General features: G+C 43.8%; 1 protein-coding gene across 12 annotated transcripts in view; it reads right to left on the minus strand.

Moving 5' to 3' along the window:
* Positions 1 to 17673, minus strand: part of CACNA1A (calcium voltage-gated channel subunit alpha1 A) — a 379358-nt gene that overhangs the window by 190165 nt on the left and 171520 nt on the right. For all 12 annotated transcript variants that reach the window (XM_027547946.1, XM_027547955.1, XM_027547945.1 and 9 more), the window contains exons 4-5: positions 16013 to 16118; positions 12532 to 12671 (exon numbers count right to left, since the gene is read on the minus strand). In XM_027547946.1, coding sequence (XP_027403747.1) covers positions 12532 to 12671; positions 16013 to 16118 — 246 coding nt within the window. The remainder of the gene's footprint in view (positions 1 to 12531; positions 12672 to 16012; positions 16119 to 17673) is intronic.

Consider the following 17673-nt stretch of genomic DNA (forward strand, 5'->3'; position numbering starts at 1 on the left):
TTTAGTTTATGAAGACCTCCCAGTCTGATCCCTTCTGTCCGTTAAATCTTATTAATATCCTATAATCTCTAGAATACCAACATGAAGCAAAAGAAACAGCACCAGCCACATTTTCATGCCCAGAGCAAGACTTAAGAATCTTGGGTTTCCTTCCTGCCTCTGTCCCTGATGCCAGAGTTTCATGTCCTGAAATTCTGTGGGTGGTCCCCAAATGTGCCCGTGAGCAGTGAAAACAAAACAACCCACAGCCTATGTCCCTTCAATACCACCTAAAAAAACTTGACTTCTGAAATCAAAGCTTCATAAGGCTGAAGGCAGTCTTGGGAGCAAAGTATTCGATACTCGTTAGTCATGATGTCTCCAAAAGAGATTTACACATAGGTGAATTACACACTTAGAAAATGTACTCCTAAAAAAAAATTTTTTTAAATAAAATAAAAAGAAAGAAAATGTACTCCAGGACTTCCCTGGTGGTACAGTGGATAAGAATCCACCTGCCAATGCAGGGGACAGATTCAATCCCTGGTGTAGGAAGATCCCACAGGCTGCGGCGCAACTAAGCCTGAGTGTCACAACTACTAAACCTGTGCTCTGGGGCCCAAGAGCTGCAACTACTGAAGCCTGCGTGCAATCATCAATATGGAATTAGCACATATATAAAAAGAAAAAGGAAGAATATAACACTTGAATAGCGAGGTCAGTTCTTCCTATCGTTCCCTTTACTGGTCTTCTTCTACATTGTAGAGAAGCCACTACAATGAGAAGCCCACACACCACAACGAAAGAGTAGCCCCCACTCACTCAAAAGCCCTCGCACAGCGAAAAAGACCCAGCCCAGCCAAAATAAATAAGAAATTTTTTTAAAAAAGAAAATGTACTCCAGCTGCCTGGTTCTGTGTAAAACCACGCACAGTAAGCCTGAGAACACATCCTTGAGCAGGCTCTCCCCCTTCTGCACAAATCTGTTCATACTTATACCACTTTATTGATGCAAGGTAGCTAGCGAAGCTGATTTCAATGGAGTTTTAGTCCATTCAGAGCTATGACGCAAAAGATATGCCATAACTCCTGGAGTAGGACCACAACCAGGTGTAGGTATATTCCAGCCCCCAGTACATGCAGCAGTTAATTAAGTTGACACTCCTCAGTTCAGTTCAGTCACTCAGTCGTGTCCGAATCTTTGCGACCCCATGAATCACAGCACGCCAGGCCTCACTGTCCATCACCAACTCCCGGAGTTCATTCAGACTCACTGAGTGAGTCTGACTCCATTGAGTCAGTGATGCCATCCAGCCATCTCATCCTCTGTTGTCCCCTTCTCCTCCTGCCCTCAATCCCTCCCAGCATCAGTCTTTTCCAATGAGTCAACTCTTCACATGAGGTGGCCAAAGTACTGGAGTTTCAGCTTTAGCATCATTCCTTCCAAAGAAATCCCAGGGCTCATCTCCTTTAGAATGGACTGGTTGGATCTCCTTGCAGTCCAAGGGACTCTCAAGAGTCTTCTCCAACACCACAGTTCAAAAGCATCACAGTCCAACTCTCACATCCATACATGACCATAGGAAGAACCATAGCCTTGACTAGACGAATCTTTGTTGGCAAAGTAATGTCTCTGCTTTTGAATATGCTATCTAGGTTGGTCATAACTTTCCTTCCAAGGAGTAAGTGTCTTTTAATTTCATGGCTACAGCCCTCCAAAACTGCACCACTTCATCTAGACCAGCCAACATGCATGAGCATTCAGGTAGGGACTTCTCGACCTCTGGATCAGTTTATTTTTCAGTGAAACTTCCCTTAACAGTGGTAGGTCATAAGTACCATTGATTGGTTCATTCATTCAGAAACATTTATTGAACACTTATTGTGCCAGGCACTACTCCAGGCACTGGGGAATACAACCTTGAGCAGAAGAAATGAAATCCCTGCCTCATGGTATTTGACCTAGTGAAGAAGATGGGCAAAAAATAAATAGGTAAAGTGTTCAACTTGTCAGAAAGTGCCACGTATGTGGGAAAAAATCAATAAATGAAAGAGGACAGAAAGCGTTGGGAATGTTAATTGTAAGTAAGGGGTCAGAGAACCCTGGAGTAAAGTCTTGAAGATGAGGGAATGGATAGAGCAGATATTTGGGGAAAGAGCATACCAGGCAGAAGAACTAGAAGTGCAAAAGCCCTGAGTTTTCAAACTTGCCTTAAGTGTTCAAGGAACAGTAAGAACAGGAGCCTGGTGCAACTGAAGCCAAGTGAGTGAGAAGGAGAATAGGGAGTGATGAAGTTGCAAGGTGATGCAGGTAGGTCCTTGTGGGCCAGGCTGAGGGCTTTGGCTTCTCCAATGAGTGAACCACAGGAGGGATGGTTCACTCAGTGGAGAAGCCAAAGTAGAAAAGTGAGCAGAAAACTGATTTGATCTAATTTAGGTGTTAAAAGGATCCTTCTGGCTGCTTGTGTTGATAACAGACTGTGGGGAAGGAGGGCAGAAGCAGAGAGCCCTGGGTAGACACTGCTCTAACAACCCAGGCAAGAGATGATGATGGCCCAGCCCAGGGTGGAGACAGCAGAGGCGGAATAAGTACTGAATGCATGTTAAAGTTGGAACCTATAGAATTGGGGGCTTCCCTGGTGGCTCAGATGGTAAAGAATCTGCCTACGATGGAGGAGACTTGGGTTCGATCCCTGCGTCAGGAAGATGCCCCTACAGAAGGGAAAGGCAACCCATTCCAGTATTCTTACCTGAGAAATCCCATGGACAGAGGAGCATGGTGGGCTCCAGTCCATGGGGTCACAAAGAGTCAAACATTACCGCTATGTCCATGCCAGGAGGCATCAAGATTGTTGGTCAGAGCTCCTGGAAGGACAGAGCTGCTGTTCACTGTCAGGGGAAGAGATGGAGGGACAATATTGGATGATCAGGAGCTTAGTTTTGGATGGTGAACTCCTCCTCCAAAGTGGGATTTTGAGAGAGGTCCAGGTTGGAGATGTAAGTTTGGGAAACAGCAACATAGAAGGAGTATGTATTTATTTATGTTAAAATACTTTAAAATTTTTATTTATTTGGATGTGCCAGATCTTAGTTGCAGCATGTGGGATCTAGTTCCCTGACTAGGGAACACAGAGTCTTAGCCACTGAACCACCAGGGACGTCCCTAGGAGTATTTAAACTCTTCAAGTTGGATGAGATAGCCAAAGGGTTGAATATAACCAGAGAAGTCATGAAAATGGGTTTTTTGTTTTTCTTAAATGACCACCCCCCTCGATTTCTTCTACCCCCTCCCAAGTTCTTAGCTTCATCCTTCTACTACACAACCCCACTGAAGGTGACAGCCTTTTGTCTCTGGATCAGGCCCAGGTTTTTGGAGAGAGGAGAGGCTGTCCAGCTTCTACAAACTCTGTCACAACACAGCATCGTTAGGTCCCATAGTTCCTTCCGGCATAAATCAAAGCACAGTGTCTTTTCAGCTGGCAGCCTCCACCTTGGCCCCAGGCACCCAATTGCTTCCCGTTCCATTGAGATTTCCTCTGCCCGCAGGACAGCTGTCTCCCTGCCTTGGTGAGAAGAGAGCAGTCATCAGCCCTGAAAACTATAGAAGCAGTGACCAGATGCCTCTTCAGAGGCCGGCTGGCATTTGTCACAGCAATTCAAGAGGACAAGACCTCTATCAGCCTCCAAACCTGCAGACAGATAGATGGCAAGGTCTTCTCCAGCCACACAGGGAAAATGGCCAAGAAGCTCAGCACAGAACAACGTCACCTGGCCATCTGGCCTTCTCTCAATCCTGCCCCACCCCAAGTGGGGGCAGAGCGATAAAGGAGGACGCTTTTAGACAAGCAAGTGTGCTGGGCGCTGTCCTGGGTGCTGAAATCTCTAACCCATTGGGTGTCTGGCTATTACTCCTTGCGTTGATTTGAGATTCCCTGAAAGGAGATCCAAGACAAGGACTTTTGGGAGGCCATGGAATTACAAGAGAGTGAAGCAAACAGTTGGTAACATGTGTACCAATGAATAAGTTTCAATGTGAGCAACTGGAATTCAATCCTGCTAAGACTCTTTAAGAGGCTGTAGAACAAACCTCTGAGTTTTCTCACTGAACAATGGGAAAGTGAGGGTATTTATACATCAGCATCCTTGCTCATTGGTTGAGGGCTGCTCCTAGCTGGTGTTCAATGTCTGTCACATGGGCTGAACAAACTCCTATGATTCTGGAAAAGACTCTGCATCAGAGATGCAGAAAGATGAGAGTGCTGGAGGTGCAAAGAGGTGAGCTGCATAGGAACTGCCCATTACAGTTGCTGGTAAACCCAGAGGTGAGATGAACTAATGAAGAGGGACACGTGCAGCAACAACCACACTCCACCAAAAGAATCTGCTTTAACTTTCCCTTCAGTTCACCAACTCCCATTTATGAAGCACTCAAACACCTTCAGGGGCACAGGTCACAGTATCTGACACTTATTTTGCCTTCTCTATTCCCAGGTGACTCAGGGTTAAAGAATCTGCCTGCTAAGCAGGAGGTGCAGGTTCCATTCCTGAGTTGGGAAGGTCCCCTGGAGGAGGAAATGATAACTCTTCCCAGTATTTTCACCTGGGGAAATCCCACGGACAGAGGAACCTGGCAGGCTACAGTCCGTGGAGTCACAAAAGAGTTGGACACAACTTAGTGACTAAACAATTCCCTACCACAGCTCTAAGAGGTAGACGCTCTCATTACTCATATTTTCCAGGTGAGAAAACCAAGGTTCAGAGAGATCAACTCACATTCTCAAGTTCATCAGTGGCAGACAGTCAGCCCCTGACTTTGAGACCCAGGTCTTAGCTATGTAGACTATGCCAATTTCCCATTTTTGGAAACCTACATTGCCCAGTTCTTTCCTGCCACCACAGAGCCCAAGATGAGGGAGAAAATGAAGGACTGCTTGCTGACTTCCCTGAAAAACTTGACTTTAGGGAAAATGGACTCAAGAAAAATGGATTCTAGATCCATATCTGCCTGAGTTCAAATCCTGGATGCACTATTTTGAGGTAGGTGAATTTGGGCAAGTTATTGAAGTCCTTTGAGCCTCAGTTTGTTCATCTGTGAAGTGGGGATAACAGTGGTACTTAACTCAGAGGGTTGTAAGAATTAATTGAGCATATATTAATATATATACAGTATATCATGTTATAACTGCTTTGTAAGTTCTAGAGTGTCGATATTGTCACTGTTCTTAATAACAAGTATTATGTTCATAAGGATACTGGGCTGAATATAGCTCTTTGTCTGAACTTAATTTGACCCAGGGATATCCTAGACTTAGGGATGTGTCCTAGCAGGGCAGCTGAGATCCTAATCTGCCATTTACTAACTGTGGGACCCTTTGTAAGTAGCTTGATCTCTCTGAGCCTCAAATTCACCTCTAAAGAAAGGTCTTGTGAAAGTGAAAAGTGATAACAAACATGAAATTGTTAATATAGTGCTGGCACACAGTAAGTGCTCAATAAATGATGAGAATAAAAATCATGGCAGCCAGCATCTTTATCATCACTGTCGCTCCAAGATGGACAAACAAGCTCCTGCTGCTAGGAAGTGAAGCGATTCTTGATGGAACATGGTTCAGCAAATATCATGACAACCAAATGCTCTGAACACTAAAAAGATCGATGCGCTCCCAACGACAAAACTCTCTGAACGATAAAAAGCATTTGTGCCACAGTGGGGAATCTTTCTGGTACCAGGGGTGACTGACTGATCCTCTGCTGGGGGGTGGGGTGGGGATTAATGTAAAGAGACATTAAAATAAAATGCTGCTGGCATTTATAGGAGCCATTAGTTGGTCCTGTGAGTCAGAATGTTAGTTGTGCTTTATTGTTGTCTGGAATGCTGTTTTCATTTGCAAGCAATGCAGCAGAGGCTGAGGAACAACTACATGTGCTGTTCAATTAATCAAAAAAGCAAGAGAATGTGAGAGGTGTATGACTCTAGCCAAGTCACTTTGACCCTTCTGGCCCTCAGTTTCTTCAACTATTTAAGGAAAAAAATGGGAAATTGGAATTTCTCTCTGAGGCTTCCTATATCTCTAGAAAGGGAACAGAGGCTGGGCATTTGGGGAGACGAGGGAAAGAGAAGGCAAAGCTCTGATGGTGGAATCCAAGGGGTGGCATTAGTTATCTATACCACCCCCACTGACCTCCAAACTGGGACACCAAGCCTCCTTGACATGAACATACCTTCTGATTTTGGAAGACTTCTGATTACCCACCATCTCCACGTGACTTTGGGCAAATTACTTCTCCCCTCTGTGTCTTTACTCCCTGTGAGTAAAATAAAGGGGTTGGGCCTGCCAGAGTCCACTGAGTCCTAACATTCAATGATGCTATGAAAACAAAGTCAACATCCTTTCCTGCTGGTCTCCAAGTACTTGAGTCTTTTCCTCACTCCTGTCCTTAACACAAAACTGCCCAAAGCCTGGGGTGGTTCATAGGACCTTTCAAAAAAGGAACCTTTGTTTTTTTATAGTCACAAAATATGAGAGCAGGTAAAGACCTACTCAACTGCCCCTTGTCTACCTTAGCTGATGTCAGGGTATCTGAACGGGGTATCTGGGTATCCGGGTATCTAGACTCCTAGACTGTTCAACTATTTATATCAAAGCAGTGGTCCCCATCTCCTTAAATAGCTTGGTAAATTTCCCAGAGGGCTTCTCAGGTGGCTCAGTGGTAAAGAATCCATCTGCCAATACAGGAGACATGGGTTCAATCCATGGGTCATGAAGATCTCTTGGAGAAGCAAATGGCAACCTACTCCAGTATTCTTGCCTGGGAAACCCAATGGACAGAGGAGCCTGGTGGGGCTCAGTCCATGGGGTCACAAATGAGTTGGACATGACTTAGCAACTAAACAGCAAAAACAGATTTTTCCAGAACACTCTGATTATCAGAAATGTTACCACCTTCCAGCTTGGCAAAACATTTATTTTACTGGTCACCTATTATATGTCAGGTACAGGGCTAAGCTCATGAATTAAAAAAACAATCATCTTCACTCTTACCCTGGCAGCATTTGCAATCTCTTTTCTTAACATGCACAAGTGTATTATTTGGCTTCTTTGATGTATACATATATTTGAACATTACAGTATCTCTGTTATCTCAGAAATATAGCCAAGCTTCTCAAATCTTCCTCTTATACATTTTCAGTTTAATGATCAAATTTCAAATACAAGTGGAGGATGCTATAAATAGGGTTGATCAACTACAAAGTTAAAATGTCTCTGAGGCTTTGAGCTACACAGAGCACACAAAAATCCATGGATAAGATCTTTTTCACCAAATGGCACACCAAAAGATGGCCAAAACATTGGTAATCCATGAGAAGTGAATGGTATTTTAATGCTGCAGATTGCTTTGAAATATGACAACACAATGCTTTAATCAGAAAGCGCACATTCAAGTCATCTTTGTTTCAATGTCAAATTGATACACTTGAGTCCCCTTCCCCCAAGAACACAAAATTAAGAGTTTATTGCATTTCCCCATCGCTGACATTGCACAGAAGTCTAGGCGTGCAGGGACACTAAAGTCTTCTCTGTCTGTTCCTGGCTTATAACCCAAGAGGAGACTCAACAGCCCCTTGGAATTTGAAGTAATAAAATTTGAGCTATGTGCCCGATCTGAAGGAGACAGAACCACCAGACAGTAAGAAAGAAGGGCTGATTACTGGAGAAGTAAGATGAAAGCAAGAGAAAGGAAAAAAGAAGACAAATAAGGAAAGGAGAGGGGGTTAAGAAATGAATAGAATCCACAGCAGGGGGGCTCCTTGTAGCGTTCAAATCAGGACCCCACTGAGACTCTGATGAAAACTACAGACCAGGAAAATACACACACACACACATACACAATTTTGGCATGAAATTTCAGATGGCTCATGGATCCCATTAATTCCAACTACGAGCTTGCATCCTTAGGATCAATCTGCCCCAGAGGAAGACTCTCTCCTCTAGAGGCTCATCAAATATCAGGAAGCTGAGAAAAAAAGATCACCTTGTTGTAACTGAGTAGTAGATAGAAACATCCAGGCAGCAGACTGACCTATCAAGGCTGCCTTTCAACTTGTGTGTGTGTGCGTGTCTTGGTCGCTCAGTCATGTCTGACCCTTGGCGACCCCATGGACTGTAGCCTGCCAGGCTCCTCTGCCCACGGAATTCTCCACACAAGAATACTGGAGCAGGGTGCCATTCCCTTCTCCAGAGGATGTTCCCGACTCAGGGACCAAACCTGGGTCTTCTGCATTGCAGGCAGTTTCCTGACTATGTGAGCCACCAAGGAAGCCCTGCCTTTCAACTTACTAATCACTTATTGAGACTTACTATATGCTCAACAGTGTATGAGCTTCCCTAGGTGTTTTAAGAACCATGTCACAGAAAACAGGGTTTTGAAGGCTTCTTCCTGCCATCAAGGTCAAGCCAGCCTCTGGCAGCAGAAGTCAGCCCCCAGGGAGCATAAGTTAGTACAACCACTTTGCAGAGCAATTTGGCAGGATCTAGTGAAGCTGGGAATGCATAGAGCATACAACTCAGCAATTCCACTCCTGGGCATATGCCCTAGAGAAATGCACTCACAAGAACGAGGGGACAGCTTTGTTCAAAATAGCACAAAGCTGGAAACAACCCAAATGTATAAATACATGGTAGAATGTTCATACCACAGAATACCATGAAGCAGTGAAAACGGATGGATGGGACCATTCTTGTCAAGCAGATTAAGCTCATACTTCTTACATGCTTATCTAATTAACTGTAACATAAGTATCACGTATTTCTTATATTCTTATATAAAAGTGTAAATACATAAATGGAAATGATAAGCACAAAATTCAGGAAAGTGCTTCTGGATGGAGAGAAAAGAATGGGGGCAGGAAAGGGAATGCAGGGGCTTACGCCGTATTAAAACGGTTGCATTTTTAAGAAAAAAGTTATTATTGGAGTATAGTTGATTTACAATGCTGTGTTGGTTTCAGGTATAGAGCAAAGTGAATTAGCTTTGCATATACACACATCCACTCTTTTTAAATTCTTTTCCCACATGGGTCATTACAGAGTACTGAGTAGAGTTCTCTATGCTATACATAAAGGTTTTGCTTTTTGTGGTCACCAATATGTTTACTTTTATTGGTTGTATATTTTACTGCAACTTCCTGTGCTTTCAAGGACAGTTGAAATATACTGTTTTCTTAGTCAAAAAGAACCTTCAGTGAAATATGGATAAGACCTTTTTACTAGATCTTCCTAAAGTTACTGATTGAAGGAAAAAAGGAAAAGAAAAAAGAAAATCAAATGATGTATTGTTGAATCTGTGTAAAGGTTAATCTACTTGAACAAGTAGTCTTTAAATGGAATATCAAATTCTTAATCAGGTAAAGGTTTCATTTCGATGGCAGTTTGCCCCATCACCTCCCTGTGCTCACCTCCCCGACTTTTCCCCTCACCCACTCTGCTCCAGGCATGCTGGCCTCGTCACTGTTCATCAAACCCACCAGATGCAGCTCAACCTCCGGCCCTTGGCACTTGCTGCTCTCTCTGCCTGGCACTCTCCTCCTTCGGCTCATGGCTTATTCACTCACTTCCTCCAGGTTTTCATTCAAATACTACCTCCCCAATGCTAGTCTTCCCTGACTTCTAGCCCTCCTGCCCATAATACGACCCATCCCTTCTCTGCTTTATTTTTTCTCTAAAAATATCTCATCAACATCTAACACACTAGATATTGTATTCATTCATGCATCTTGTCTTTCTTCACCACTAGAATGTCAGCACTACAAGAGGAGGGATTTTTGTCTGTTTTGACCACTGCTGTGTTCGAGAGCATATGGTAGTTGCCTAATAAATATTCACTGAATGAATATTGTTCATTCAATATTTGCATTCAATGAATGCAAATATTCATTCAACGAATATTTGTTATATGATTTGCTATGTGATTTTCCACTTCTTTTAGAATTTGTTACACAGGCATTTGTTATATGATTCTCTACTTCTTTTAGAATTATTCTATTATACCTTTTTAGAAATGGTTATTTCTATCACATCTTTTTTTATAATACATTTTTAAACAACAACAACAAAGTCAACCACTGAGCTGTTGCACACACAAGTTTCCTAGTAAGCAAAGAGAAAAGTGCTCAATGCCATGATACATCCAAGGAACCTTCCAAGGTCATGAGGCAAAGGACCGTGGGCACAGCAGAGCCCCTGTCAGAAAACACTACAGCTAGCCCTCATAAAAGACCACTCAAACCTGAAAGCCTCTACCAAAATAGCCCAACTGACACAGCTCCTTCTGTGAGAAGCAATGTTGCTTTGAAACAACAGATACATTTAAAACCTGAATTATGAGAGGCCAGCCAACACAGCATGGTCACTAAGACCCATGACGTCTGCCAAGAGAGAACGGACCTGGAGCAGCAACAAGGCCCAGAGGAGAAATAGAATCCCATGGAAGAAAACTTGGAGAAGGAAGTGGTAACCCACTCCAGTCTTCTTGCCTGGGAAATCCCGTGGACAGAGGAGCCTGGTGGGCTACATTCCATGGGGTCACAAAGAGCTGGACACGACTTAGCGACTAAACAACAGAGAGAACTGTGATTCCCACACAGAAATGATCCCATCAGTTCAGTTCAGTTCAGTCGCTCAGTCGTGTCCGACTCTTTGCAACCCCATGAACCGCAGCACACCTGGCCTCCCTGTCCATCACCAACTCCCGGAGTTTATCCAAACCCATGTCCACTGTGTCGGTGATGCCATCCAGCCATCTCATCCTCTGTCGTCCCCTTCTCCTCCCACCTTCAATCTTTCCCAGCATCAGGGTCTTTTCAAATGAGTCACCTCTTCACATCAGGTGGCCAAAGTATTGGGAGTTTCAACTTCAACATCAGTCCTTCCAATGAACACTTAGGACTAATCTCCTTTAGGATGAACTGGTTGGATCTCCTTGCAGTCCAAGGGACTCTCAAGAGTCTTCTCCAACACCATGGTTCAAAAGCATCAATTCTTCAGCGCTCAGCTTTCTTTATAGTCCACCTCTCACACCCATACATGACCACTGGAAAAACCATAGCCTTGACTAGATGGACCTTTGTTGACAAAGTAATGTCTCTGCTTTTTAATATGCTGTCTAGGTTGGTCATAACTTTCTTTCCAAGGAGTAAGTATCTTTTAATTTCATGGCTGCAATCACCATCTGCAGTGATTTTGGAGCACCCCCCAAAAATGATCCCATAGAGGATTATAATCCCATAGAGGAAAACTGGGCTCTCATGTAGGAGAACTATGAGGAATATCTCTCAGTGAATAGGGCTCTTGGGAGAGAAGAAAAAGACTTAGCTTGGAGGGGAGGAATAAGTAAGCAAAGGAGTTCAAAATCATCACAAAATGGTAAAGTCTATACTGGGACTGGATAAAGGGCTTTGGGGTCAGTAACGGAGACTGGCTGACCATCCACCAAATCCATTTCCATTTCCTTCTAAGCACAGTGTGCTGTTTCCCAGCTTCCCTGAGCCATGTATGGGCATGTGCCTGAATTCGAGCAGAAGTCTGTATGAGTGAAAGAGGTTATGAGCCAGGTTCCAGCCAGGACTCTACAACCGCCTCCCTGCCCCAAGCATCACCATCCACGTTCATGTCTCTTCCATGATTTCCTGTAGACAAGCAGACCCAATCTGTGAGTCAACAATAGGGAACCACAATGTATATTAAGGGCCTGAGTCCCTCAGTCACTGTGCAGAGGAGAGAAGCCTGCCAGTGAGAAACAACTGTTTTGATCTTTCAACGAGCAAGAAATAAAACTTCTGTTGTGTTTAAGTCATTACCTAGTTTTGGATTTTGTTGTTGCCGTTATAGTAGCTAGAGTTACCTTATACAAGGTGGACAGAGTATACACCTTCACCTTTTACCTTTTACCTCTGGCTCATTGTATCAGATCTGAAACCTCCTCAGAGGCACTGACTGCACCTTACTTCAGCTGGTTTTCTCCATAATCCCACCACAATCTCTTGCACCCTGAAGTCCTCAAAAAGCATTTACCAATTTAAAATAAAGGCAAGGTATTTGCCCAAGCAAAGCAAAAGGACTATGTGTGTGCAATAGTTACAAACTCGAGTTCCAGAATGATATCATCTCAGGTTCAAATCCCAGCTCCATCACTTACTAGCTGGGTGATCGCTAGCAAGTTCCTTCTATGCTTCAGATTCTTCAGCGCTCACATGGGAATATTAATGTTTCCTAATTCATTGGATTGTTGTGAGGATTAAATGAGAGAATGCACGTAAAGCACTTTGGAAGCAGTCAATTCTAAAAGCTATTTATTCTAATTGTAACAGAAAGCATCTGCCGTAATCTCCAGCCGAGATGAGGAGGTGAGGGGGGTTGGGTAAGAGGGCAGAAGCACATGGAAGAACATGGGGGCTCAGCATTTCTGAGCCCAGCCCGGATGCCGCCAATCCTTATGTTTCCAGAGTTCTCATCATTCAAGATAATTCTAAGAAACACACCACAGACCACTTACCCTGTTAGCACCACCACAAAGTCCATCACATTCCAGCCGTTCCTCAAGTAAGAGCCTTTATGGAAGGCAAATCCAAGGGCGATGATTTTAATTCCAGCCTCGAAACAAAAAATTCCAATGAAGTATGGTTCTGTGTCATCCTGGAAGGGGGAGAAGGTAAGATTAGTGTCTTTGGCTGGACAGAGGGCAGCATGAACAGGGAACCACCCACTCAGAATCTCTACCCACTTCCCCTCACCTCTCCAGACTTTCCAGCCCTCACCGCGCCTCACTGCATTCTGCCTGGAGTAACCTTGTCCAAAGGCTACTGCGAGAAAAACAGAAGCATGGAGAAGACGACTCCTTTCCATTTGGCCAACTTTACACACTACTTAGGCAGCCACGTGTGACTATTTAAATTGAAATGAAGGGATTTCCTGGTGGTTCAGTGGTTGGGAATCTGCCTGCCAATGCAGGGGACACGGGTTCGATCCTTGATTGGGGAAGATCCCCTATGCCATGGAGCAACTAAGCCTGAGTGCCACAACTACGATGTCTATGCACCTGGAGCCTTGCTCTACAGCAAGAGAAGTCTCTGCTATGAAAAGCCTGTGCACTGCAATGAAGAGTAGCCCCCACTCACTGCCACTAGAGAAAGCCCAGGCAGAGCAACGAAGACCCAGCACAGCCAAGAATAATAAATATATAATAAAAAATAAATTTAAGTGAAATAAAACGAAAGACTCAGTTCTGCTGTCACACTAGTCCCATTCCAGGCTAACATATTGGACGGTGCAGATGTTGGATATTTCCATCACTGTAGAAAGTTCCACAAGAAAGCGTTGGTTTAGAATGTTTACTTGTCACATACATCATCCAGGACCCTGGGGTTGGTTCCTGTGCACTGACCTCACCTCCAAGCCCCCAAATCTGACACTTGTGATGATTCTAAGCTGGTGTGCACCAGTAGAGCAGTTCAGGTTGAGAAAATATTGGAATGAACACTTCTGCACTGGCTGGTAAATGACTGATGTTCCAGCTCCCAGCTCCCCACCAGGCCTCCGGCCAGGCCTGGCTTCCAGCTGACACTCTATAGTATTAATACTTGGAATTAAGCTATAAGCTTTGTTCCCTCAGAGCCTCTCCATTGCTGTCTCCCTCATCTGTTAATGACAATGCTTCTCAAGCTTCAGTCATTTTCATTCTGCCTCTATGAGCCTTCCCATACCAGCTCACCATCGCTACTACTATTTGCTTACTATTCTTTAAACAAACTCTTTTTACTCAGCCTGATCTTAAGCAAAAACAAACAAAAAAGTTTTAAGTCATTGTTTTTCTGGACTAGTTATCTATTTTTAGGAAACACATTATAATACATAACTGCATGCATGTGTGCTGGGTTGTGTCTGACTCTTTGTGACCCCATGAACTGTAGCCCACCAGGCTCCTCTGTCTATGAGATTTCCCAGGCAAGAATACTGGTGTGGGTTGCCATTTCCTACTCCAGGGGATCTTCCCGACCCAGGAATCAAACCCGCATCTCCCGCACTGGCAGGTAGGCTCTTCTGCAGCACCACCTTGGAAGCCCAATACACAGCTATTAACATGTAAGAGCCTTGAGATCATCAATACTATGTGGATTAGGAAGGAATGACTTCTAAAATCTCTCTCTCCCTACACTTGAGTTTTGAAAGCTGGCTTTGAAATGGTGATGGGAAGGAGCGAGGTCTCCTTCTTGGGGTTGTCAGAATGCCAGGAGGCAAACCAGGGGGATGGGGGATGGCTTGGGATCAAGAGAGAACTTAGTGCTACTTTACAGCTCTGCAGAGTTCCACCAGATCAAACTGGATTTTGACTGGATTTTGACTCCAGAGCTGATATTCATGTGTAGTAAACCTGGGGAAAGAGAAACCAGCTAAATGATACCCTAAGCAAGCAATCCAGAGAAGGCAATGGCAAGCCACTCCAGTACTGTTGCCTAGAAAATCCCATGGATGGAGGAGCCTAGTAGGCTGTAGTCCATGGGGTCACTAGGAGTCAGACACGACTGAGCAACTTGACTTTCACTTTTCACTTTCACACAATGGAGAAGGCAATGGCAACCCACTCCAGTGTTCTTGCCTGGAGAATCCCAGGGACAGCAGAGCCTGGTGGGCTGCCGTCTATGGGGTCGCACAGAGTCGAACACGAATGAAGCGACTTAGCAGCAGCAGCAGCAGCAAGCAAGCAATCACGCAAAAGTCAGAATGTGGGACCTTCCTTAGGGCAACTGGACTGGTTTCTGCAGAGTCAATGGCAGGAGGGAAGATAACTGCCTTAGATTACAAGCCTTAACATCAAATCTAGACCATGTACGGATCTTGGTTCAAACAAAACAACCTGTAAGATGCCATTTCTGATGTAATTGTGGATATTTGATTACTGGCTGGGTTTTTGATGATTCCCAGGAACCACTGGTGTGCTGGATGTCAACATGTCACTGGGGTGATGTAAGAAAGCATCTTTTTTGGCCACTCTATGTGCCTTGCGGGATCTTAGTTCTTCAACCAGGGTTTGAACCCAGGCCATGGCATTGAAAGCACTAAGTACTAACCACTGGACTGCCAGGAAGTCCCAGAAAGTGCCCATATTTTGAGCAATGCAGACTTAAGTATATGGCAGTGAATTGACGTATTGCCTGGGATTTGCCCTAACATACTTTGGCCAAGAAAAACAAACCAAGGAAATAAAAAACAAAAGGAAACATGAAGTGAGGCAAAATCTTGATATTTGTTGTCTCTGGATGAGGAGTTCATGAGGGGTTCATGGTACTGTTCTCCATGTATTTATGTATGGTTAATATTTTTCACAAGAATTTTTGTTTGTTTTTCTTTTTTAAAAACTTATTTATTTATTTAAATTTTTTTGGCTGTGCCACCAGACTTGCAGGATCTTAGTTCCCCATCCAGGGACTGAACCTGGGCCCTGATAGTGAAAGCATCAAGTCCTAACCACCCAATTGCCAGAGAATTCCCCAAAATTTTGTTCTGAATGTGACTCCTCATGGACAACGTAACCCCTCCATCCCTCTCCAGATTAACAAAAGGTCTGCTGGGGGGCAAGAGTGGAGGATAGGCAGCGAGGACTTCTTTCTCCCCAGATTATTGGTATTCATGAAATTTAGGTTCCCCAGGGCTTTCATGGTGGCTCAGTGGTAAAGAATCCTCCTGCAATGCAGAAGACACGGGTTTGATCCCTAGGTTGGGAAGACCCCCTGGAGAAGGAAATGGTAACCCACTCCAATATTCTGGCCTGGGAAATTCCATGGACAGAGAAGCCTGGTGGGTTCCAGTTTATGGGGTCACAAAAGAGTTGGACAGGACTTAGCAGCTAAACAACAACAGGCAGGGGGCCCAGGATCTGGTTCTTGGAGACAAGACTAAGAGCCCAGTCTGCTCTCAGATCCCACAGGCACATCAGTTTGCCCCCAAAGCAGAGACCCCGGCGGGGAAACATCACTCACCAGTCGTTCAGACATCGGAGTCTTGTCATCATCAGGTAGGTGTTGCTCCAGGGCGAGGACGATGCAGTTTGCTATGATGGTGGCTAAAATCATATATTCAAAGGGAGTATCACAGAGTTAAGGAAAATCTTTTCAGCTTTGTTTAGATTCAAAGCACAACTGAGTGGAAGATACAGGGATTTCCCACATGTCCCCTGCCCCCACATAGGCACAGCCTGCCCTGTTATGAACGTCCCCCACTGGAGTGGTGAATTTTGTCACCCGTGATGAACCTACACTGACATATCACTATTATCCAAAGTCCTTAGCTTACACTATGGTTCATGCTTGGTGTCGTACATTCTGTGAGTCTGAGCAAGCGTATGATGACATGGATCTACCAACATAGCTTCATACAGAGGAGTTTCACTGCCATGAAAACCCAGCAGATGACTCCATAAGGAAACTGTAGATGCTCTTCCTCCATCTCACCTCCAACCTTCATTGGACAAATATCAATTTAGCACCTATTGCGTGCCAGGTCCTGGGCACAGGGTCACAGCTGAGAGTAAAACTCACAGAAATTTCTGCCCTTGTAGAAGAGAGGCATACGGTACTGTACGGTGAATGCCACAGAGAGAAAAAGCAGGAGAGGAGGTTGGTGGTCGCAATTTAAAATACAGTGATCAGATCAGATAGCAAAATGTCCATCTTAAATGTCCATCCACAGAAGAATGGATAAAGATGTGGTACATACATACGATGGGCTATTACTGAGCCATAAAAAGGAATGAAATAATGCTATTTGTGGCAACATAGATGCAATTAGAGATTATCATATACAGTAAGTCAGATACATACAAATGCCATATGACATCACTTATATGTAGATTCTAAAGTATGATACAAATGAACTTATTCACAAGATAGAAACAGCCTCACAGACTCAGAAAACAAACTTATGGTTACCAAAGCGGAAAGTGGGGTTGGGAAGGGATAAATTAGGAGTTTGGGATTAACATATACACACTATTATATATAAAATAGATAATCAACAAGGACCTACTCTATAGCACAGAGAACTCTATTCAACATTCTGTAATAACCTATATGGGGAAAGAATCTGAAAAGGAATGAATATATATTCGTGTGTGTGTGTACATAACTGATTCACTTTGCTTACACCTGAAACGAACACAACACTGTAAATCAACTACATCCCAATTTAAAATAAAAATTAAATTAAAAATAAAGTACAGTGATCAGGTTTGATATCAAAAGCATGATCAACAAAAGTAAAAATAGACAAATCAGACTTTGCCAAAATTTAGAACATTGGTGCATCAAAGGACATTGTCAAGAAAGTGAAAAAAAAACCAACAGAATGCAAGAAAATGTTTGCAAATCATATATCTGATAAGGGTCTAGTATCAGAATAAAGAACACTTACAACTAGACAATAAGAAGACAAGCCAATTAAATAACAGGCAGAGTTTGAAAAGACATTTCTCCAAAGAAGATTAGAAAAATGCAAATCAAACACAATGAGATACCACTTCACATCCAGTAGGATGATAAGAATGAAAAAAACAGAAAACAGTCAAGTGTTGGTGGGCTTCCCTGGCGGCTTAGTGGTAAAGAATCAGCCTGCCAATGCAGGGGACATGGGTTTGATCCCTGGT

Source organism: Bos indicus x Bos taurus, chromosome 7 (genome assembly GCF_003369695.1).
Source record: "Bos indicus x Bos taurus breed Angus x Brahman F1 hybrid chromosome 7, Bos_hybrid_MaternalHap_v2.0, whole genome shotgun sequence".
NCBI lineage: Eukaryota > Metazoa > Chordata > Mammalia > Artiodactyla > Bovidae > Bos > Bos indicus x Bos taurus.